We start from the raw sequence: 24,048 nt of genomic DNA, 5'->3' as shown, positions 1-24,048 counted from the left end.
CTGGGACCTGCTCTAGCTTAACTGGAGCTCATCCAGGACTTCAGTGAGACAAACTGGGAAAGGGACCCTCTTTTTCCTCTAGGGCTGCTCAAAGGAAAGAGGCTGCCTTGGGTAAAGCCAACCCAGAAGAAAGTGGAATTTAGGGAAGATAAGAAACTCTGAGAATGCAGGATGTTTGTGGGGGTTTTTGATCTAGCTGAGCCTGAAGTGGGTCACTGAGTTTTCAATTCACAAGTCAGCATGTTATCCCTTTTTCTTTTTTAAGCTAGTTTGACTTGGGTTCAATTACCGGCAACCAAGTGTCCAGACTAAGTTACATATGGATTACCCCCATTTTCCAGATGAGGAACACTGAGGCTGCCCAGGAGAATTACATGACTAGCAAGTAGCCAAGTCATAATCTGAATTCTACTCTTCCTGACCTCAAGCCTTAACCACGACTGCATCCGACTCCAGGTAAAGGTCCAGATTCACTCCTCCTTGGAGGAGTCAGATGCTTTGGCCAAAAGTCCCACTTGTTGTTCTTGCCTGACCTCCATCTGTGGTTTCAAACAGGAAGTTTGGAGGCTTATACCCATATGACCCCCTACCACATGCCCCTAGGGCCATGGTCCTCCTACACACACACATCTCCTCGGGCTGCCCACGTGGGTTCCTCTCTTCTTCAACTTGTAGTTGATGTTCTTTTACTCCCCTCTTACCTGTGTGAATGGCACCCTTTGCCAGGGAATCCCCACAGGTATCTTCGGGGAGGAGGAGTTTAGGTGGGAACAGCTCAAAGCCCTCCCGTCACCTCCTCCTTCCCCAGCCAGACCCTCCCTGCCTTTGCCGCAGCCTGGGCTCACCTGTAAATCAGTACCTCATCGTCAGAGCAGTTGTACTGCAGCTGGTACATCTTCACCCGGGGGGCTGACTTGCTGACCGACCACTTGACCAGGGCTGAGGTAGTGGTCACATCGGACACAAGCACAGCCCGTTCTGGGGGGCTTTTGGGAGGTTCCCCACCGCCGCTGCCCCCCCCTCCCCGGCTGGTCTTGCTGGAGCCAGTGATGTCTGAGAGGCGTGACTTGGGGGGTGCGGCGCGGCTGGTGCTATTGCTGAGGTGTGGCAGCTGGACGATGGACACCTCCACCGTGGCTGTGGCCTCGCCCGCAGCATTGGCGGCAATGCAGGTGAAGGCACCGCTGTCCTGAGACGTGGTGATGAGGATGTCCAGAGTGCCATTGTCGTACACGGCAGTCCTTGAGGAGTTCCCGACCAGGCGGTCATCCGGGGCCACCCAGTGGATGAGGGGGCTGGGGTCCCCGATGGCCTTGCACTTGAGCATGGCCGCCTGGCCCTCCAGAACCAGCAGCTTGTGCGTGTGCTGGGTGATGAGAGGCGGCTCGCACACAAACTCCTCCTCGCGCACATGCCAGAAGTAGCGGCCCTTGAGGCCCCCCGGGGAGCCACACGTCTCCTGGTCGTCATCCCGTTCAAGCCTCCGCAGCCAGAGAAGCTCACAATTGCAATGCAGCGGGTTCCCTCCAAAACTGAAGGACAAGGGTGGAGCAAAGGGCGTGGCAGTCAGAGCGGAGGCCTGGGAGCGGGCAAAGATGGGGTCTGGGGGCAGCTTCTGCAGCCGGTTGGAGGTGAGGTCCAGGCGGGCCAATTTCTGCAGGTCAGCAAAGGTGCCCTCTGCGATGTGGTCCAGCAGGTTGTGGTCCAGGCTCAGCTGGTGCAGGTTGACCATGCGCCGCACGGAGCCCCAGGGCAGGCCGTGGAGGTTGTTGTAGGAGAGATCCAGGTCCTCCAGCGTCAGGAGGAAATCCTCGAAGGCCTCGTCAGCGATGCCCCCCAGCTGGTTGTTGTTGACAATGAGGTGCTGCAGGTTGACCAGGCCACGTAGGGTGTCCTCCCCAAGGCTGGGCAGCCGGTTGCTGTCGAGATGCAGGGAGCGGAGGCTCTCCAGATCCAGGAAGGAGAAGGGCTGGATGTGGCTGATGGTGTTTCTGGACAAGGTCAGGTCCACCAGCCCAGTCATGTTGGCAAAGTCCTGGCGGCCGATGTGGATGATGAAGTTGCCGCCCAGACGCAGCTCCACTGTCCGCCGGTCGATGTCAGGCGGCACGAAGAGCAGCCCCTTGGAGGGGCATAGGGTCCCCAGAGACTCAGACAGGTTCTGGCAGACACAGTACTTGGGGCAGGCATCGACCACGGCAAACGCCATGCCAAACGCCAGCAGGCCACCAAGCAGGGTCTCCATGGTCTGGTCACTCAGGCCTCGGTGCCTGGAAGGGAGGGACACAAGGTCACGGTCAGGAGTTGGCTTCCTACCGCCCTTGCCCAGAGCTTCCTCCCTCACACTACCCCCCTCGCCCAGGACAGCAGCAGGAAAGGACATCTGCTCGTGCAAGGTATAATCCTTCCTACCGATCCCTCTAATGCAGTTCTACTTTTTCTTTTTTCCTTAGCTCTTATCACCTTCTAACAGGCCTTTTAATTGGCTTACGAATTGTGCTCGTGGACTTTTTCCTTCCTCCCCCACTAGAATGTCAGCTTGGGGAGGGCAGGTCCTTTTGTCTGTCTTGGTAACTGCTATATCCCTTGCATCTAGCACAGTTCCTGGAATACAGTAGGTGCTCAGTACATACTTGTTGGACGGACGTATGGACTGACAGATGGATGGACGGATGGACAGAAGGATGGAAGGATGGATAATTGCATACCAGTGGTTCATTTATGATCATTGGATTTGAAAAGTGTGTTATGACTGTATTTGAAGCAGTTTTACCTTCTTAATTGGTTTAGACTAAGCATGAAATTAAATTGGACCAGCATTCCTTAAGAATAAGAATAGGGACAAGGAGAGAGCTGGCCCTGCGAGACACCAGGGTGAGTGGGGAACTGGCTTTGCATAAATTCTTCACCACAGAGAATCCACATAGTATATGCATCTTTGGGAGTTCAGGGAAGAAAAGAAGGTGGTGGGACCTGAGCTGCTTCTGAGCACTTAGTGTGTGCTGGGTCCCCTGCCTGGAATTTCAAATACATCATCACATCTGGGCTTCAGGAACACCCTTCACAGAGAAGGGCTTACCTATGTGGATATAGGAGGACTTATCCGGGCCTGCTGGCCTCCTTCGGGTCTTTATTCAAAAGTCACCTTCTTACCCAGACCCACCTGGACTATGCATTCCCCTCCTCCCTGCTTTGTATTTTCTCCTTGAAATTTATCACTATCTAACTTACTGTATAAACAGAGGGTACCAAAAAAAAATTGTACATAGATTTTAAGAAAGGAAAACACTGTATTAAAATTGTAAGACTCAATATGTATTGATAACAAAAGATGAATACAAGTCATGTGTATACATATTTTTGGCACTCCGGGTATTTTACGTACTTGTCTTGTTTATTGTTTCTCTCTTTAACATTTTATTTTATCTTGTCTTTTAAATTTATCTTTCCATTACAGTTGACATACAATATTATATTAGTTTCAGGTGTACAACATAGTGATTAGACATTAGTATTTGTGAAATGATCCCCCTGATAAGTCTAGTACCCATCTGACATGATATATAGTTATTACAATATCATTGACTATATTCCCTGCGCTCCACTTTATATCCTTTTGTTTGTTCTCTGCACTGGCAACAAAGTCCCAAGAGGTTGGAACTTGTTTTCACTCACCACTATATTCTCCAAGTCTAAAGCACTTCCTGACACATAGTAGGTGTTTTTGCATGAACAAATTTCTAGAAGAGGAAAGCACAGGACTTTGGTTCAGGTCTTTGTGCCTCCAAATCTGACAGTTTTCTCACTATTCCATATGTTACTGTCTGTGGCTGTATTTATGCAGTACTAAAAATTACATCAATTGGGTTGGACGTTAGAAAATTATGCACTCTCCTTGTATAGCATCATGCCGACCAACAGCTCTCACATTGCCTTCTAGGAGTGCTATTTAGAGTTCTGCAAGAAAAGCTTCTCAGGCCAGTGAGTTGGAGAAGGGCTGCCGACTCTCCCTCACTTTGACAAAAGCTCTATAAACATTAGCAAGTTCGGAAGGGGTGAGAAATTCTGCAGTGGTACAGAAACTGGATTGATGTTTCATTCTGCATTCCTCCCTTTCTTTTGTTTTAGGTAAAGCTACTACTACTTTTTCTGAGCAACAACTATTAATATCTTGAGGAAGCAGAGCTCTATAACTCCCAGTATGGGGAGCACATAGGCAGACAGAAAAATAGCTAATAAAACAAAGGTATATTGTAAATTTAAAAACCTATATAGTAAATTTAAAAACCCATTCCAATCAGGTACTACTTTATTGTGACGATTTGAATTCCATTACTGTGTCTCTTTAAGGGTAAATCTCCCACCTGAGAGCCTTCAGGGCCAGAGACTTAACCTTGTATTTCATCTGGAGAGAGTGTTGTTTCTAGGCAGCGCTGTCCAATGAAATATAATACTACCCATAAATGTAATTTTAAATTTTCCAGTGGCCATATTTTTTAAAAAGTAAAAAGATACAGGTGAAATCAATTTTGGTAATATATTTTATGTAACCCACTATATCCAAAATATGAGTTTGACATGTAATCAATACCAACAGTTGTTAATGAGGTGCTTACCATTCTTTCACTGGTACCAAGTCTTCAAAATCGGATGTGTATTTAACACTCAGAATACATTTCAAGTGCTCATTAGCCATGTGTGGCTATTGGCTACGTTATTGGACAGAACTATTAGGGCAGATTTTGGCTAACTATGGCTCCAGGGCTGATTCCTGCCTGCCATCTGATTTTTTAAATAAAGTTTTATTAGAACACGGCCATGCTCATTCATTTACATATTGTCTATGGCTTTTTTATTTTTATTTTTTTTCATGCAGAGGTGAAGAGTTCCAGCAGATACAATGTGGTCAGCAAAGCCTAAAATATTTCCTATTTTGCCCTGCACAGGAAAATTTTGCTGACTTCTGTTCTTGGAGATTTTTTTTTTTCCCTTTCTTTTCATCATCTTAATTATGGTCACGTTCATTAAAAGCCTTTGCCAATATTTCTAATTCCAACAGCTCCGCTCTGGACTCCCATGAGCAGCCGTCTACCCTGCCCGTCCCTGCTCTTACCAATCTCCAACCTGAGGGGTACCAGCCCACCCTGACCCAGGCCCCACCAGGCACATGCATCCCAGAGGCATCTACACGTGGAAGCTTTCTACCTGCCACCTTCTCCATGCCCAGTGTGTTCTGGCCTGTAGGTCCCCATTTCACTGGGGCCTGGTAAAACAAACAGGAATCTTCTCCATCTGCATTGACGCTCTTTTTATTTTCTAGCACAAGAACAAGTCTTTGCAAGAGCTGCTCCTGCCCACTACCGCAGTTTATCTTGTTTCTCTCTCTTCCCCTTTGCTCTTCCTGTCCCAGCTGTATTCAACCTTATAAATGCCATGCTTGGTCATCCTCCAGCACTTCCTACATGCTCGTTTCTCCCTGGCTTTCCCCCACCTCCACTCCCGCCTGGCCAAGCTCCTTTTCTATCTCCAGGTCTCAGTTTAAATACTACCTACTCGAGGAAGCTTCTCCAAAACCTACATCAAATCAGGCCCTCGTGCTATTTATCTCTTAGCCCCTTGTACTTGCTCTACATATCAATCATCACAATTTTAATTATAATTCTTTAATTACTTACCTGTCTGTCTTCCTAAACTGTAAACTCCAAAAGGCAGAAACTTACCTGTCTTGTCCACCCATCACAGTATCCCCCGTACCCAATACCTGACTCATATAAGTGCCTAATAAATATCAATTGAATGAATGAATCAAATACAGTGCTGAGAAAAGTCAGTTTCTGGCATTGGTGCTGAGGTTGTGGGTACTGTAGAAACACTGGCTGATCAGCTGAGAAAACCAGCTTTACAGAGTGGCCTGGTCTCAGCAGAAGCTTCAAAGCATCATCTGCCAACCATCAGCTGTGTGTTCCAGCATGAGTCGCCGTGGCAGGAGAGTCAAGGAGGCCATATTTCTCTGGCCCCTGCATCTGCTCGAGTCGAGGTGAGTGGTATCCTTTCTACCCACTCGGGACACAGGGACAGAATGCCCAAGCATGTACCTCACTGTTTAAGCTGGAGGTGGCTGCGTGTGTGATGTACGTGTGTGTGTGTGTGTGTGTGTGTGTGTGTGTAGTAGGAGAGGCAGGGTAGTCTTCTGAAAGTCTATGGCGCCATGAGAAAGGGGTCCTCCGTATGTGTTCTTGTCTGTAAACGCTGCAGTGTTCTAAGGCTAAGCAGTGCTTCCCAACATTTCACATCATGGCACACAAGGATAATGGCAATACTTGTCAGGTACATCTGTGTCCAGGGCCGAGGCTGGCTGTTGATGACCAGTGCTGGATTCCTTCCCCCCAGGTCCTCTCTCCATCCTTCCCGACCCTGCTCTGTGTCCTGGGAGGCTGCCCGGTATGAGCTGCATTGGCGCAATATGGACAGTGTGCCCTGCCCTACAGCGTCATCTGGGCCTTTGAATCCTCAGGGCTGTCGCCTGCCATGCACAGGCAGCCAGCAAGGAAGACCCAGACACGTTGGGAAGCACACTCTGCCAGGGCCCATTGTTTCAAAAAGTATTGTCCTTGTAAGTCATGCTAAACAAATCCCATTTTATAAAAAAGTTTGTGGAGGATTAACAAATGTCTAACGAATTCAAATCTGTGACATAATAGAGCTGGGTAAATATGTTTTAAATAAGCAGCATGGAAGATTACTGACAGAGAAGTGACTATGGAATCTTAATTAAAATTGTATTCCAAGAACTGTTACTTAATATATTAGTCTCGCAGTCAAACAAAAAGCAGCTTAAACCCCAAGTTGGGACAGAGGTGAGGGCCTGGGTCGATACTCATAATTCATGCATAGGGAGCTCTCTCTTTTGAACAGGAACTAGAACAATGATGGAAGGAGCCACATAGTCCAGTAAGCAACTTGAATGGTAGTAGGTGGTGGAGGGGAGCAAGGAGAGGTGGAGATTAGGAGGAGAGGGCTGGTATCAGGAACAAAGAAGCAGACGACAGGGGGCAGGAGAGGCCACGGGATTATTTGTGGGCGAAGCTGAGAGAGCTATGTGGGGATCAGAAGTGAGACCGTGAAGTGGGTATGATATTAAATGTCAGAATCAGCCTTCAGAGGAGGAATCCTTCCGCAGAGGAGCTAGAGCCTGTCTGCTCAGGATGCGGGGGGAGGGAGGGATGGGATGGGAAGAGTAGAGGGAATTGCCCGGAGTGGCAGAAAGAGAGGAGCTGGGAGAAGAAGCGAAACCCTCTCCCTTGGAGCTGCAGTGCCCAAGAGGATCAGCACCCATCTCCGTCTCTGGGAGTTCACCCAGGGAGGAACAGTGTCTCTTCCCTTCCTCGGTTTCTTCACGCTATCTTCACAACTCTGCCAGGTGAGTGCTGCCACTAGTCCATTAGGTGCAATTGAGCAAGTAGAAAGGGGTGACTTGCTGGGTGTTCATACAGCCCTTAACTAAACAACCTTGTGCAGTGAACAACCTGCCCTACCATACCTTGTAGTCCTGAGTATTTTATCCCCATTTAAAGCACTGGGAAGTGAGGTCCCAAGAGGTCGGGGCCTGCCCAAACTCTCCCAGCTCCGCTGAGAAGAACCACGACTTAAACTGAGGATTTTTCTGGCTCCAGACCATCCTCAGAGTAGAGGAGGCCCCTCCCGAGGCTTCCACGTGCCTGGTGTAGATGGAGAAACCTGCTGCCTCCACTATGGGATTGCTTAGTAACCAGTGAAGGCCCAGCTGTTCGACTAAATTTGGACACTTGTGTTTCCTTCTTGGGCATGAGCCTGGAAAGAACACTGGTTTTCTCAGAAGCAGAGGCCTAATTGGCTCAGAAAGGCCCACCTGTCAGGCCCTGATGGTGGTGAGTCACTCACGTGAGGGTGCGCACGCATACAGACACCTATAGGAATCCATGTATGCACACACACATGCATTCACATACTTAAATATACTGGCAATATATAGAGTTGTGGAAACAGGCTGATGGTTTGTAATCAGAGTCAACAGATGGAATTTTATATTTAAAACAAAAGGGAAAAAAGAAAGATGAGGACAGAATGTGGGAAACCAATGGACATTGTGGCAGAAATGGAAAATTTCTATTCCTTCACTCAAGGATGAGACCAGACTTTCTTCCCCCCTCCCCCAGTCCCCAGCCTGTGCCTTCCTGTCAAAACCACCTCAGAGCTGTTCCAGACAGAAGAGGCAACATTTAGCAGATGGCTGGCAAGATATATGTGATATCTCTCCACCCTGATTTCCATTTAAAAGATACCTTAGCAACCAGCCAAGCAGCCACCCGCCCCTGGAGCCTGTAAATCAAGTAAGATGCCTGTCTCTGCTTCAGGTAAAAAAGCCCCTCCAGGATGCTTGGGGCTGGGAAAGTGTGAATTAATTAGAGAGGGAGGAGTTAGGATCTGCTAGGAAAGGCAGCCGCCTGTGCCTTCTTTGCAGACTTGCCCTCTCAGAGCACTTGCTGCTCCCTATAAATCACACCACTCACAGGGAGCCTTGGAGGGACAGGCTCTGGAGCAAGAGGATGGGGAAAGGAAATTGACTTCTAGACCCGGACTGATGGGGCTGCTTTTCTGGTCTAGGAGTTGCCAGGGGGAGGCCCGCACCCAGCCCCCGTGTGCTGTTCTGGTGTGAGCTTCCAGCTCTGCCCTGCCCCAAATTCAGCGCCTCTGCCTCCCAGACCCTCAGGAAGTAACAGTCAGAGGCATCTTCTAAAGGTAAGACAAATACGTTAGCATCGGAGCTGATTTCCCAAACGCCCTCTCTGATACTGCTGAGACAGCCTCTGACCACAGAGTTCCCAGTCTGACAGAGGAGGCATAGCCTTGGACCTCAGGCAGCTCCTGTTCTGATGCTGAAATCACAGCTTCCATTTGGAAGAGAGAAAGACAAAGAAAGATAGAAAAAGAGACTGCAAAAAAAAAAAAAATGCCAAATCCCCAAGGGAGCCACTGCCCTCAGAAAGTCCTAGCTTTGTGATTGCAGGAAGAAGCCCGCACAAGATGGGCAAAAACATTCTATGTGTGGTCCCCAAACAAAGCCATGGAGACAGGGGCTACATCCGGAATCCCGAAACTTCTACATGAACTAGCTAAAAAGAGTGGTCTTAGATAGCACATGTAACAGGAAAGAAAGAGGATATAATGTCTAAAACATCAAAAAGGTAGAATAACACCATTTAGGCTCTGTTTAAACTTCTATTGTGCAAGATAAGCAGTTGTTATCTTAAGTAAGTTATTAAGCTTAAGCTCAGAAGCTTCCTCTCTGTTCTGGATGACAGCATTACGCCTTTGTGTTAACGCTTCCATGATAGCTTTTATTGTGCCATGATAGCTTTTATTGTGTTGCTACGGTAATAATGTGTTTTCCTGTCTTCTACCCCTTTCACCTGGGAACCCCTTCTTGGCAAGGACTGTATTATTTTCTGTCTCTGATTCCCAAGAAGAAGCCCAGTACCTACCACAGATCAGGCACCCAGGACGCATTTGGGACATAGTTGATGAGAGAATGAGCAGTCATGCCCTTTGGCAACTTTGACACCCGGTACAAGCTGACTTGCTGCAAGAGTGTGCTCGCGCTTGTGTGGGGCAGGGCAGGCCTGCTAGAGAAATCATGCCCCAGTGAGCAGCCCCCAAACAATGCTAGTGAGGGGAATGGAGGATAAACACCTCAGCCTCCTCACCCCTTGGGTGGGATAACGCTGAGACACGCTCTGTACATCTCCTGGAGATCCCCAGTGGCACTGACCCCCAATGGCCCTTCAAAGTCCCCTGCTCTTAACACACTCTGTGTCGGCTGCCTTCCCTTCCTGGTCTCCACTCCCACTCCTCTTCCTGCAGGTCCTGCCATCACCAGCCAAATAAGACACTTACACTCAAATTCTTGTTTCAGGTCCACTCCTAGGGAATCCAGCCCGAGGCACACTTCTTAATTATAACTCTCATTATATATGGTATCAACTGAGCCTGGGCTACTGTGGAAATGTCAGATACATAAAAATAAAAAATGATATGAAAACCATGCACATTCTCGTCAATGACTAACAAAAACTAGCGAGTTAATGAAGGAAGGAGACCTCATTTCCCACACTTAGTTCACACACTATTACTAATGATTGGCAGTAATGGTTGAATGGCAAATGTCTTCTACTCAACGTACTCACGACCAGGGCTGTGGAGTGCTAGCCCTCTTTCGTTGTGAGATACCTGTGAGCCGGTGTGTGAATGAATGCTTGTGCGTGAATGAGGGAAGCCCGTGTCTGGGTGGGTGTGGAGTGTGAATCTGGAGGTGGGAACGTGAATGGAGAGGTGTGCGTGTGTGTGTGTGTGTGTGTGTGTGTGTGTGTGTGTGTGTGTGTGAGAGAGAGAGAGAGAGAGAGAGAGAGAGAGAGAGAGAGAGAGAGAGAGGAAACAGGTGTCTCACTGAATCTGCCTGTGTGTGAGGGGGTGTCGCCTGAATGGAGGTGAGTAAGTGAGTGAGTGAGTGAGTGAGTGAGTGAGTGTGTTTGTGTGAATGGAAGGCTGTGTGGGTGAAGGGAGGGCCTCATGTTACGAATGGGGGCCTGGGTGGCAGTGGGGCTGCTGATGAATTTCGGGCGTGTGAGGAAGGGAGCAGGCTAGCTTGTTTGTTCAGCTTTGATGAAAACAAATGCTGTTTTGCTGCCGTGTTGTCAACTGCAGGTGCATTAATCTCCATGGCGGCCTGTGATCTGCCCCTGCTTAAGGGACAGAGACAGCCCACAGGGCTGGCAGCTCGGCAGCAGTTAGGCCTTGGGCTGCTCCCTTGTCCTGCCTGTCAGTCTCCACGCCAGCCCTCAGGTGTGAGTGGGGGGGGGGGGCCTCTGGTTCAATACAGAGAGATTTTTTTGCTTTAATTCAGTCATGACTTTCAACACTCTTTGTCTAAAATCTCCCCCACCCCCCATTACAAACATCGTTTAGATTCCACCACCTGAAGCCTCAAGCAAGGACCCAGCTTTAGGAACCTAGAAGGACCACTCCCTTCTTACCTCAGAGGCAGGATGTAGAGAATGTGAATCCACAGGGATGCATTTGCAGTCGCCAGGGCCTTTCTCCTCCTTTCTCCCTTCCCTAGGGTCTTCCCCAGCAGATTCAGATCCAAGGACCCAGCCCTGGCCATGTTTAACCCTTTCATCCTCCCCTGCTCTAACTCACAGAGCACCCTCAGCTTCACGGGCTCACCCCCCGCCCCAAGCACCCTTGGCCTTTCCCTAGCCCCCACACTCAAGGGAGCAGCCTCAGTGTAGGTCCTCTCTAGGACTTGGCTAATGAAGGGAGCAGTGGGGTGGATAATTCAAAGCGGCAGATAATCCAGAACTCATTTGCATTTGGCTGGGGAATGTTCACTCTATGATTTACTCTCCTCATTATGTTTGGCTCAGGCTAAAATTAAAATTGGCTTTTCTTCATCAAGCCATCCAGGCTATAGGGTAGGCAACAGCTAGATAGCATTCAAGTTCTTTTGGGCTGGAGGACATAATTATGGGGCAACATCTGAACATCTCAAGATATCAGACCTGAAGGTTGCTAGTCCTAGGGGTTAGATATCCCTCAGCCGACTTGGACTCCCTGAGGGCAGCGCTGTGTCTCCCCTCAGACTGGGGCTCCCTGAGGACAGGGATGTGTCTAGTCTCTATATCCCAAGCATCTGCCCACAGTTCTACCTCTGGGATCTGAATCTAATAGTAACAGTACCCTTCTGCTTCCCTCACAAGCTCTTCTCCTCACCACACTCTTGAGTGCCCATGGTAGGGCCAGGCTTCCCTGAAACAGATCTTCCCCATGAGTCCACAGAGGGGCCTCAGCAGGGACAGCCCCTGGGGGAGCATCATGAAGGCTCACAGGCTACTTGAGAAGGACAACTCTGGGGTTGTTCCTCTGCCCTATTATTACGTGTTCAGTATGACATCAAGCTTGGTATATTTAATCTTGGCTCCTGATAATGCTTTGGATGATTAAAACAAAAAGAATTTAGAAATAAAACTGGCTTCTTTTTTGTTGTTTTGTTTTTTACATTTTACAACATTTTATTATGAAAATCTTCAACTACCATCCAATGTTATGTTCTGGAGTTTCATCCTCTCAACAAAGACTGGAAAATTCCAAGGCAGAGGAAATAGAAATAGTACATACTGATGTAGCTGGAGGATCGCTTGGTTTCTCAGAGTCACAGGGCCTCTTTGGGATTCTAATAGGAAAGACTCAATTCATCAATTGACTTCTTTTTTTTTTTTAAACTGGCTTCTTGATGGGAGTTAATTTTCTTGTTTCAGCTTTCCTGCTTGTGGATGGGGCAGGGAGGAGGTGCTGTGATGGGGAACACAGTTACAGGCAAAGATTTTCGAGCTGTCCCTCCAAGGTCTGGCCTATTCTTGGTCTGGGAAACAGAATCCTCACGGTTAGCTAACTTAGACTTGCTGTGACACACAAAGCAACAGGACTTTCAGTTGGGCCTGGCTTCATTGTTTTACAGCGTCCACAAATTCTGTTAACAGACACGTCCTGGGGAAAAGCCACAGTAGGGAAAAGGCCTGTTGGTGGGGTCCCACCATAGGCTATCCCATCTCACATGACCCAGCAAGGTGGCCACTACAGCAGTAACAACAGAGGTGGGGCAGGACTGTCTGGTCCTTTGGGTGTCAGGGGTGCTAGGCCAGCACACCATCTCTATCCCCCTGCACACACTACAAACACAACCTGGTGGATCAGGTCTAGCTTCTGGCCATGCGGTTTTCTCCCATTTTGTTCAAAGCAAATGAAACAAGGACCCCGGCCTGTGCCTTCAGTGTCCTGGGAGGGATAGAGAGACATTATCAGTGTCTTGAGAGGAAACAGATGATGGAATAGAAGGGGTATCGGAAGGAAGTTTAGAGAAGAGATAATTTACAGAGGTGTGGGCAGGGTTAGGGGAACCTAGGCAGGGTGGTACAGCACCCAGCGCCTAGCAGCGGAGGGGAGCCTCTCTCTTTCATCCCTAGGTCTAAAGGGACAAAGGCAGAGGGCAGTTTCGGGAACCCAAGCAAGGTTATAGCTATGGGAGAAGACATGCTTGACACAAGTCGTGGCCCTTAGTAGATGGATGGAAAGGACAGGCCAAAGCAATAGGAACCTCTCTCTTATTCTGCTGGGGCCTCTTAGAGGCTAAGCCCAGGAAGCCAGAGGGCAAGGGAGCCTGCAGGAAGCTGTCCATACAGGCCAGTCTCCTGGGGCACGGGGCAGGGTGGATAAAGGCTAAGTGTTTACTTGGAGGAACAAATGGAAAATAACCACAAAGAGAGAGTGCTTTTCTTTCTGGTCAACTTTCCCAATGAGTTGTTGGATAATAAAATCACTTGGAAGTATTAAAAAAAAAGAAAAGAGAAAGAAAAAGGAGGAAAAGGAGGGAGAGAAGGAAAAAGGAGGAAGAGGAGTGAGAGATTAATCCACTGGAAACAATAAACCCCACAGACTCAAGGGCAGTAAATATGAATTCAATTTGGTTTTGCCATTTACACAACCCAGTCTTCTTAACCGCTGACAGGCTGATCAGATAAAAGTCGCTGTTGCCACCAGGACAGCACATTTAAATTTTTATTGCAAACACCAGGCTCCATTACCCTGAAATTTGCTCTCTGAATTCCTAATATTGTCTTTCTTCATGTTGGAATGTGAGCATCCTGGCTTCCACCTCTAACCTGATACAGTAAGAAGAGCATGACACAGGAGTGTTCTGTCACCTGGGTCCCCACTCTGGCCCTGCCCTGGACCTCAGAGAGCCACTTCTCCTCCTTGTGCCTCAGTTTCCTCATTTGGGCAATGTGTGGGAAGGGGTTGGGGGGAACTCATCTATTCAAGTCCATTTCCAGCCCCAGTTTGGTGAAATTCGGGTGGGGAGCAATGAAGAGCCAAAAGACCTGAGTGTCCTAGTCACCCCCTGCCCACTCCCAGCCCCTCAAGTGCAGGAAATGGAAGACCTGGCTGTCTCCCTGTCTCCCTCTCTGCCCTCAAGTCTGAACCTCATAGAGCTTCTCTTTTTCCTTTTCAGTTTGCAGACTCACCTCTCCCATCTCTTTACCTCTTCCTTTTCCCTCCTGTCCCCTTTTCCCTCCATAATCTTCCATTCTTCCCTGCTTCCCCCTGCTGCTGCTTATCTTTTTCATCCTCTCCTGCTTTTCTCCTTTGGTGTCCTCTCTGGACACTTTGTCTGGAATTGAGATCTAGAACATTGTAGTCAATCCCTCCCTCCAATGGCCCTCTACCCCCACCCCCACCCCCACAGACAGGGGACACACTTGACTCAACAGCAAAGATTCAACCATGCAGTCAGGCTTCTGCTGAGCACCTGATCCATGTGGGCATGCAGGATGAACAGAACATATGGGCCATCTCCCCCCTTCTTGGGAGGCACTTACAAACACGGATTTAGATACCGCAACTCAGAAGAGGAGGGAAAAGTCTGCAGCACTTTACATATGTTATCTCTTTGAAACCATTTGATAGTGAAATACTGCTTGCCCATTTTGTAGGTGGACAAGTTGAGGCTCATAAAGTGTATGTAACTTGGTTCAGTGACGTAAAGCAAACGGCAGAGCTGGAGTCCCAGCCCAGGTATGCCCTACCTCCTCACGGACAGCCCTATCCTCAAAGTAGAGAGAAAAGAAAGTGGCAAAATGCTATGGGAATCCTTCAGAAGGCTTTGTTCCTAACTAGGGCAATGGGACACTTCTTGGAGGAGGTGGCGCTAATTGTGGCCTTGAATAATAGATGGTAGGATTTCAGCATCTAGGAGTGGTGGTGTTACCCAGCACATTCCAGAAGACCAAAGATTCAAAGTGTATCTAACAAAGTTGGGTAATTACAGACACATACTAGAATTAGAAACGTTGTTAAAGAAGACCCTTTTGAAGTCCCCAGTTTGGGAAGTACATTCTTAAGAAGCTTCATTACAGGCTGGTGGCTAGTGGTGAGCACATGGACTCGAGTCCAGCCCCCTCGTGGGTGACAGGTTTGCCTGCACTTGAGTCCTGGCTCTACCACTCACTAGCTGTGCAATCTTGGGTAAGCTGCTTGACCTCTCAGTACTTGGGTTTCCTCACCTGTCAAATTGGATTATCTCATAGAGTTGTGAAGATTAACCGGGCCACTCCACATAAAACATTTAAGCAGGGTTGGACATATAGTGAAACCTCAAAACAGTGTCACCCATGATGATTCCTATTCTGTGGATTGTCTTTAGGTCGCCATTGGCTGTTCTCAAAGGGGAGCTTTGGTAAAGAACAGATGTTAGATTACCACTGAAATAAAAAGCTAAAATATAAAACATCTTCTTGAACTCAGCACCCCCAGGAGACCTCGGCCACTAGTTTCAGAAATTTCGTTATTGTAGGTGGATGGACAGGAGCTAATGCAAGTACAGCTAAGATACAGGAGCAATAATTGAATCTTCATCCTACCTGGCTGCTCTGATTCCTGGGTTAGGTGTGGAGGTAATTTGGGTGAAGGATGTCTCTAGGCCTGGGTGGGAGAAAGGTGGCCAGAGACCAGAGACAATTTTATTTTATTTATTTTATTTTTGTTTTTCAGTGAAGGAAGGAGGCTTTGAAGGCAAAAGTGCCTCAGTCCCATGAAAGTCATAATGAAACTCTGCGCAGGCTACTTTCTGGTCACCTGCTATGGAGGCCACAGAAAAGGCTCCCCCGTTCCTCCTCTGTGATCTTTACAAGGCTTTTTAGTAACTCTTTCTCCAGCCTGTCCTTACAGCCAATGACCCCACCCGTACAGCTGCTATGTTCTCTGTTCAGTAGGTTTCTGTCACTTAGGTTGTGTGTCTTTATTGTGCTAAATCATGAGCAGCTAGAAATATGTATTGAGCATCAGCTGTACTGGGCTCCATACAGAGTCCGAAAAAATAGTTTCCCTTCTATCCTATGGGAGACTGCAGTCTCTTCCCACTTGCCTGTCTTAAAGGCAAGACAGACAAAGCAGCACAAAGGGACAGGGAGGATAGGGGACAATGACAGAAGCAATATCTGCCCTGCCTCCCTCCTCAAACTGGAACAAACTGAGAAGCAGGGGCTGTGTCTCCCCTCAGAATGGGACTCCCTGTAACAAAGTCATGATAGTAATTCTTCATGAACATATTTATACTTTCTATAGCAAGGGGTAACAGCCTTCTGGCCTTCTCGTTAATCTCAGGTTAAGCATGGCCCCACCCTGTGCCTCAGTTTCCCCCATATAAGTATGGCTGTTAATTAGCTTTAAAGTTGCTCTGATGTTAACTGTAGACTCAGGAGTGAGCCTCACCCCAGTCTCTGTTCTTTCCCCAAATTTGACTACCTTTTAGCATCACCATAAGGACAGTTGTCACTGTCTGTTGTATTTTCTTCCATTTGAACTAACTGGGGAGCTGAGATTGATCTTAAAAAGTTTGTCCTCAAACCTGTATTTTTCTGTGAACTTCTCAGAAGGCAAGAAAGACTTGAATTTGGCTTCAGCAATTCCTGTTCTTCATTACATAGATGACATTGTCATGACCATCAACTGATGGTAACATTTTATGCTTTATTGCTTTTATCCTCTCACCCTAAGGTGTGTGATAATTATCCCTAGTTTACAGATGAGACAAGTCAGGCTCAGAGAGGGATTTAGGTGACTTCCCAGACTCGCCCTCTTATAGGTGACCACTCGCCCGGTTGGGCCCTCAGAGAACTTTGTAGATACTGTCGAGATCTTGGGTCCCGGGGGTTCACATATATGTTCTCCAGGACAGTCAATGAACAAAACGTACAGAAGGCTCTAACCAAACAATCATTGGACTCACTTTATAATCAAGCACTTAACTGAGAGAGAATGAGAAGCTCACCCCAGAGTTTTGGGGTGAGGAGGCCTGATGGGTCAACAGTCAGAGTGACCAAGCAGGTGACAGATCAGGGGCTGGGTGCTTCTAGTGGGTCGTCCTTTACACCATCCCAGAGGGGGAGGCGGAGTGAGCCTTTCTTTCCCTCGCTGTATCCCCTGAACTCAGGACTCAGGACTCAGGGGACTTGCCAGTTGGAGGAAGAGGCTCCCACCTTCCCACTATGAATGGGAGAAGGGGGGTCAGTGGTAGGCTGAAGCAGTGAGCTTTGTATTTCTCCTGCAACACCCCAGAGGTTAGTGCTCAGCAAGCAAGTGCCCTCCTTGAGACCCCGCCTCAACCAGCTTCGGGAAGAGTGAGAAAACAATTATTCTGATAATCAGGAGATCAGAGTGAGCTTGAAGGCAAAAGAGAGGCATGGTGTGTTGACCACAGCTGTCTCTATGACTCGTATTACCCTCAATTGCCTCAAATGTACAAAGGGAAGGATGGTTAGGGACAGTGAATTCTCTGAATCCTTTTCCCGCCCTAACCTGTCAGGATCCTTATCTCATTACAACACTCAAAAAGATTAAATAATCAATGAATAAGATATTAATGGCAGATTAGGTTAAATGAATTTTTGTTCCACCACTTTTAACCAAGGAACTGAACCCTAGTGACGTTTTAGGCACCTTCTCCTGCCTTGTCAGGGTGGTATTTGGAGAAACTGCAAGACTGGAAGAATCTAATCCTTTCTCCTAATTCACATCACATAAGTGCCTCCTGCAGTCTGACATAAAGCAGAGCCAGGGAAGATGAATGCCTCTGGCTTAAGTTCCCCTGCAGAGCTAAGGAAATTGGATGGAGGACCCCTAGACCAGCGAAGGAGGACTGAGTCTATTTTGCTAAAGGAAGAAAACTAGGGCAACTTCCTGCCGTAGTTGGGAAGGATAATGGGGACGTCAGGTCACACAGGTAAGAGGGCACTCATATCAGCCAGCTCTTCCTGAACACCAGCACTGGGCTATTCCTCCAACGGGTGACAGTCCAGAGACTCCTGGTTGTCCTCTAATGTGCATTCTCCCCTTTTTCTCTACCAAGAATTCCCAAGTGTTCTTTGACTACAAAGCCATGCAGAATAAAGACTGCATTTCCCAGCCTCCCTTGTACCTAGGGGTGGTCATATGACTAAGTTCCAGCAAACAGGCTATAAAGTACATCAGTAGTACGTGATACCCTAGAGGTGTCCGTAACAAAAGAGCACGCCCTTTTTTTGCCCCTCCATTTTTCCTAATGACTGAAATGTAGACGCACGGATAGAGTTTGGGCAGCTAGTTAGCAGTCTTGGTTCACGAATTAGTAGCCGTGTGTTGAGGATACAAAACGGCAAAATGAAAGAACCTGTATAACTGGTGATCACAGCACAACCACAAAGTCCTGGGCTCCCTGCAGTTGATTTCTCTTTTGTTCTTTTTTTTTAATTCTACCTTTAAAAACAAAAAAGTTTAAGACTCAAAAGAAGTTTCAAAAATAGAAGGCGTTCCCATAGACTGTTCACCCCACTTTCCCCCTTCATAACATCTACCATACTTACAGTACATTGTCAAAACAGGAAACCAACATTGGTACAATGCTGTTCACTCAAATATAGACCTTATTTCCTATGCTTTTTACATGAGAGAGACATAAATGCTTTCTTCACTTAGGCCACTTTTATTTGCTTTGTTTTGTTGTATGATTCACAAACATGTATTTCTCACTGATATAATTTGCTGAAAGGATAAGGTGGTACCCCAGATCCATTCTTGAGCAAGGTATGGGGTAGGCAGAAGGAGCTGACCCAGATGCAGGGAACAATCAGACAACCTTCAGGGAACAGCAAGAGGCATTGGACTATCGGGTCATCTTTCCCTTTGATGGTGCTGGTAGCAGGACTGTCCTCCCCTACTGCCATGTTCCACCCATACCTTGGCAGGCGTTTCTAACTCCATGCTCACCCTTCTCCTGATGAAACCACCTCCACACCCACCTCCTAGCTACCCAGAGCTCGGTATCCCCCTGCTAATTCACGAAGTCTTCAGATGCTCATTAGTGTTGCTGGCTCCTGGCCCATCAAACTCACGTCGGGAGAGAGGAGTGAAGGCGGGTGACATTTGTTGGTAATTTCAACTCCGGTAAAAACAAACAAATTGCATTGGAGTTAAATGTCAAAGGCCCCTGAGCGTATTGCAAGGGAGAGAGGGAGGGAGAACATCTCCTCATGGGGACAGCCTTCTTCATAACCCTGAGTGGATGTGCGGGGAAATGCAACTGTGCTGAAAGCCTGCAAGTAAGACCCAGCGGGCAGTGTTTGTCAATGTCCAGCTTCATCCCACTGTGGACAGACTGGTTATACATGGGCAGTCCCAAGTAAGGACACTCATTCATCACCCATCCATTCATCCAGAGAACATTTACTGAGCACTCCCTACTTACAAAAGACTCTGCAATAGGTACTGAGGGGCGATCAACGATGAAACAAACATGGCTGCTCCTCACCTCCTGGGAATGGGTCCCCTTCAGAGAGGACAGGAGGTGTATAAACGTATAACATAAGAAGAAAACGATCAACATCATTAAGGGTCAAAGTTCCTTGGGGTCTCAGTCAAAGGAGAGGGAAGGAGGACCAGGGATGAATTTCGGAGGCCTGAAGCCTGAAGGATGGACAGCATTTAGACGTGCACAGGTGTGGGCTGGAGGTACCATTCATCCTAAAGATAGCATCAAGGCATCTTTACCCACGGTACTATGAGCTTTACTATCATTACCCCGCCCCCAAACTGGAGGGAGTGCACCTGAGTGAGTTAGAGATATGTGACATAATCGAGCACAGGAAGGGTTTCTGTGGTCATGACCTCATTGAAATCGTGTACCGAATTTTGTATGATCATGCATTTTCCAAGGAAAAATGTCACAGCCTTCATCAGATTCTCCAAGGTGGAGGTGATTTCTCCCAAAGCTGAATACCTCCTCTAGAAGCTAGCAGAAGTAAGACCTCCCTGGATCTCAGACTATTACTCGTCTGACTGAATCCACTCCATGAAGAGAGGCTGGAGATTTCTACATGTGGTTCTTTCTGCCCAAACTAATTCCTGAGACTTGCATTGCGAACCTCATGTGGGGAGACTAAACCAGCCCCAGCTCAAGGGGGTGGGGCAAGAGGTGGAGAACTGGGAAGAAGGGCAAGGTAAGCTCTTCCTGAGGAAGAGCTTATGTCTGGCCCTGTGGTGATTGAATTATCAGTATTTTCACTTAATGAGCATCTCTCTAGATGGGCCACGAGGCCTGTGTGGGGGAGAACAGACATTTCATTACCAGAATTCAGTCACACTGTGCTGATCTTGGTTTCCTGACAATTATGAGAAGGAGCCACAGTGCCAAGCAGCAGCCTGTGTGAGCCTCACTTTGTTCAAAACATACAAGCTGTCTTCCAATTGCTGGTCACACGGTAGCTGTACGTGACTAGGGGAAGCCAGGGGCCCCTTGTAGGAGATCCCGGAGCGCAAGTGGAAGGCCTGGGATGTGCTCTTGGGCCTGGATTGCTCTGGCTGCAGGGAGATGAGAAGGAGACACATCACTGCTCCCTTGCAGATAAGTAATAAGAAAGACCTCCACAAGCTGCTGGTTTATCATCTTCTAGGCACCATCCCTCCATCTCGTCACTTCCAAGTGTACCTCTTCCAATTAGCACAATACTATAGACACCTCAGGCCACCATCAGCATCACCATTATCTTCCCTCCAACACAAGGTGAAGCAAAGGCCAGGGGCATTCGTAGAAGACTCTGGGAGAACTTCCCAAGTATCCAATCTTACCTCCCCAGTAAAACTCTTCTGGGAACGAAGGGCAAGACACAGGCCAAAGTTGCTCTGTAATGTGATAACGCATGTCCGAGCTTCCTTAGATCGGCCTACTTCACATCCATGGCATCAGCAGGCCTCAAGGCCAGAGTTGTGGCTGGTCAACATCATATGTCCAAGACCGACCACGTCCTGGGTGAACCGTGCCATTGGTTTGCTCCCACGATACTATTGATACCTCAGGCTAACAATGGCCCAGAATTAACCACAGCGGTCCATACCACAATAGCCAATGGTGTCACCAGCGAAGATTATAATGGTACTGTCTGCCTCGCTGAGCTCTGAGCTTGCTGGATTTTTACCCCAGGGCCTCCTGATATCGGGCAGACAGACGTGCATTTGTGTCTGTGGTGTGTGAATGCAGCCCTTCCTAAATTCTCCGTGTCAGAAGCTAAAAGAGCTGAGGGACGAGCCCCACCTGGCTGCTCCATCAGGTTTAGAAAGCCTTACAGTTGTGTGAGAGCACCCACACAGACCACACACCGAAGAGAGATGACTGATTGACAGCATTAGGGGGCTTTTCTGAAGCTAACTGTGTAAACAGTATGGAATTGTCTTTTTCCCCAATACTTCCTAACACATGAGAAGGAAAACACACAGAGAAAGGGAGGGAGAGAGCGAGTGAAGGAGAGGGAGAAAGGGAGGAATGAGGCAGGGAAGAGTGGAGAGAGAGAGAGAGAGGTATTGAGAGAGAGAGAGAGATGTATTGAGAGAGAGAGTAGGAATGAACACATGGGACTTTAGAAACTGACATTCCAGCATTTCGCATCGGCCCCTTAGGGCAAGACACGTGGTTGTAGCCTTGAGCTACTTCTGCAAAATAAGAGCGACCCCTTGCCAACCAAGTGTAAGAGAGGAAACAGGTGATTTCCTCTCTGTGGGGAATGTGCTATGGCCCGGCTCCACTGTGACCACTGCAGGAGGAGACTCCAGGTCACTCCAGGAGGCAATCAGCAGTGCTTATCTGTGTGTGTCCTATAAGGAATTGTCACCCAGGGAGTGTCGTTGGTTGTGGGGATGGGTTGGAAGGAAAAGGCAAGAGGGCAGGGGAGTTGGAGAGTGAAGATGTGGCAGCACTACTGGGGGTGGGTGGGCAGATCTGATTGGCTGGCACTGATAGGCTCATCTGCATCCCACTAGAGGGGGACAAATGAATGACCTCCCAGCTCTTCCTGGATTTATGGGCCTAAGAGGGAAGCATCACCGTCATGAGTATCAGCCCTCCACACCCACGACCACCATCTTTAGCAAAGCCACTCCCACCATAACACCCCCAACAGTGGAAGCCCCTCCATTCTCCCCACCTGGACGTACACAGACACACACAACTCTCTTTGAGTTGGCTTTAATATCCAGTTGTTTCCTCCTTCTGGGTTCAAAACACCTCTTATTTTCTCCCCAAAGGCACTTCTCTGAAGGAAGCATAATCGGAACGGGGTGTTTTGCAGGTTTGCAGTTATAGATGCCTCGCAGGGTCTTTGATTTCTGAGGGCATATTTCGTGATCAGAAAGTCGCTCACGCTGACCATCCTCTACAGCAGACTAATTTTGAGGTTCTCTCAGACACGTCAAAGCCCAAAACAAACGTACCCATAAATGTCCAGCCTGTCCATTGTTCATCGGGTTCGAGGCATCTACCAGCTTCTCACACTTCAGATTAACTCTCAGACCCCTGTGTGCGTGTGTGCTGGACTGTCCTTCTGCTTCATCTCATCCTGTTAGGAGTGACCTCAGGTGCCTGCCCAGGTCACCTGCCCAGCTGGGATGTCCCAGACCAAGGGGAGAGACTGCCAGATCCAGTGGACAGGTAAAAAGCCAGAAAGTAATTATTTTAAATTTGTTTTATGTCTAATATGCCCAACCATATTCATAATTAAGGAAATGCAAACGAAAACATTTCAATATCATTTTATATTGAGAGATTGGTAAAGCCTGTTAAAACCCAGTGCTAGTGAGGCTGGAGGCGAACAAGCACAACCAAACACTGCTGGGGTTGGGCAGGGGAGTGCAAATTCGGGCAGACTTACTGGAAAACATTTTATATCTATAGACGTTTAAATGACATCCACTATTTCACATCCAGGAAGTTACTCTACATAGATACTTACACATACACACAAGGATGTAGGTATAAGGATTTCATTATAGCATTGTCTACAATAGCCAAAGGCTGTATATGAGGTGTGATCACAAAATAAGGTGAATGCTTAAACAAAAAAAAATGTATTACATTTAAAGACACATTGCCATTACTCCCCCTCAAAATAATCCCCCTTGCTCAAATACATTTAGCCCATCGTTCTTGCCACTTTCTGAAGCAGTTCTGAAAGGCCTCTTTTGTGAGTGTCTTTACTTCATCCTCTATCATGACAACGCTCCATGTCACACATCGCTTCTGGTACAGCAATTTCAAATAAAAACATTATGGTGTGTCCTCATCTACTTTATTTACCAAATCTGGCACCATGCGACTTCTGGCTCTTCCCCAAAGTCAAAATGACCATAAAAGGTAAATGTTTTGAATGTATTCAGGACATCGAGGCAGCCACAACAGCGGAACTAAAGACACTCACGAAAGAGGACTTCCAGAACTGCTCCAGAAAGTGGCAAGAACGATGGGATACGTGTGTTTGAAGTGAGGGGGAGGATTTTGAGGGGGATTCATGGCAATGTGTCTTTGACTGTAATTTTTTTTTTATTTAAACACTCATATTTTTTTATCACTCCTCATATAGTTTAAATGTTCACATCTAGCACATCCATATGTGAAATATTTAGTTGCAAAGACCTAATTTATTGTGGGATCCTATATGTACCCCTGAAAAGGACACACACACACATTATCTATCTATCTCTATCTATCTATCTATCTATCTATCTATCTATCTATCTATCTATCTATCTATATCTATTAATATGTCTATCTTTGATTGTGTAAGCCAGAAAATTTTTGAAAGGACACAGAAAAATTGCAGTTTCTCTGGGAACTGTAACTAGTAATTTAGTAAAGACTTTCTTTAATTATACACGTTTATTTACTGTTTCCATTTTTATTTAAATGTACTATCTTTATGATAAAAAGCAGTTCTAAATAACTTAAATAAACAAATTCATCTTGATTCTCCCCTCTCTGTATTCCTATTGTCCCTGCCTTTGAGCCATTTCCCCTAGTTGGTCTATGGCAGGAGCTTTCTGTTGCCCCTTTGTATCATTCCTTGATGTGTGGTTGCCTTTGGGTTACCATGAGATTAG

General features: G+C 47.4%; 1 protein-coding gene across 2 annotated transcripts in view; it reads right to left on the bottom strand.

Moving 5' to 3' along the window:
* LRFN2 (leucine rich repeat and fibronectin type III domain containing 2) overlaps positions 1-24,048 on the bottom strand; it is a 191,649-nt gene that overhangs the window by 48,110 nt on the left and 119,491 nt on the right. The window contains exons 1-2 of one of the 2 annotated variants that reach the window (XM_081045277.1): positions 11,070-11,147; positions 846-2,270 (exon numbers count right to left, since the gene is read on the bottom strand). In XM_081045277.1, coding sequence (XP_080901403.1) covers positions 846-2,245 — 1,400 coding nt within the window. In that variant the 5' untranslated portion in view covers positions 2,246-2,270; positions 11,070-11,147. Of the gene's footprint in view, positions 1-845; positions 2,271-11,069; positions 11,148-24,048 lie in introns of those variants that run through there. The other variant, XM_081045276.1, reaches the window with a different exon arrangement.

The sequence above is a fragment of the Rhinolophus hipposideros genome (assembly GCF_964194185.1).
Source record: "Rhinolophus hipposideros genome assembly, chromosome: 3".
Lineage (NCBI taxonomy): Eukaryota > Metazoa > Chordata > Mammalia > Chiroptera > Rhinolophidae > Rhinolophus > Rhinolophus hipposideros.
Note: the sequence above shows the minus strand (reverse complement) of the source record. Positions and strands in the feature narration are given on the sequence as shown.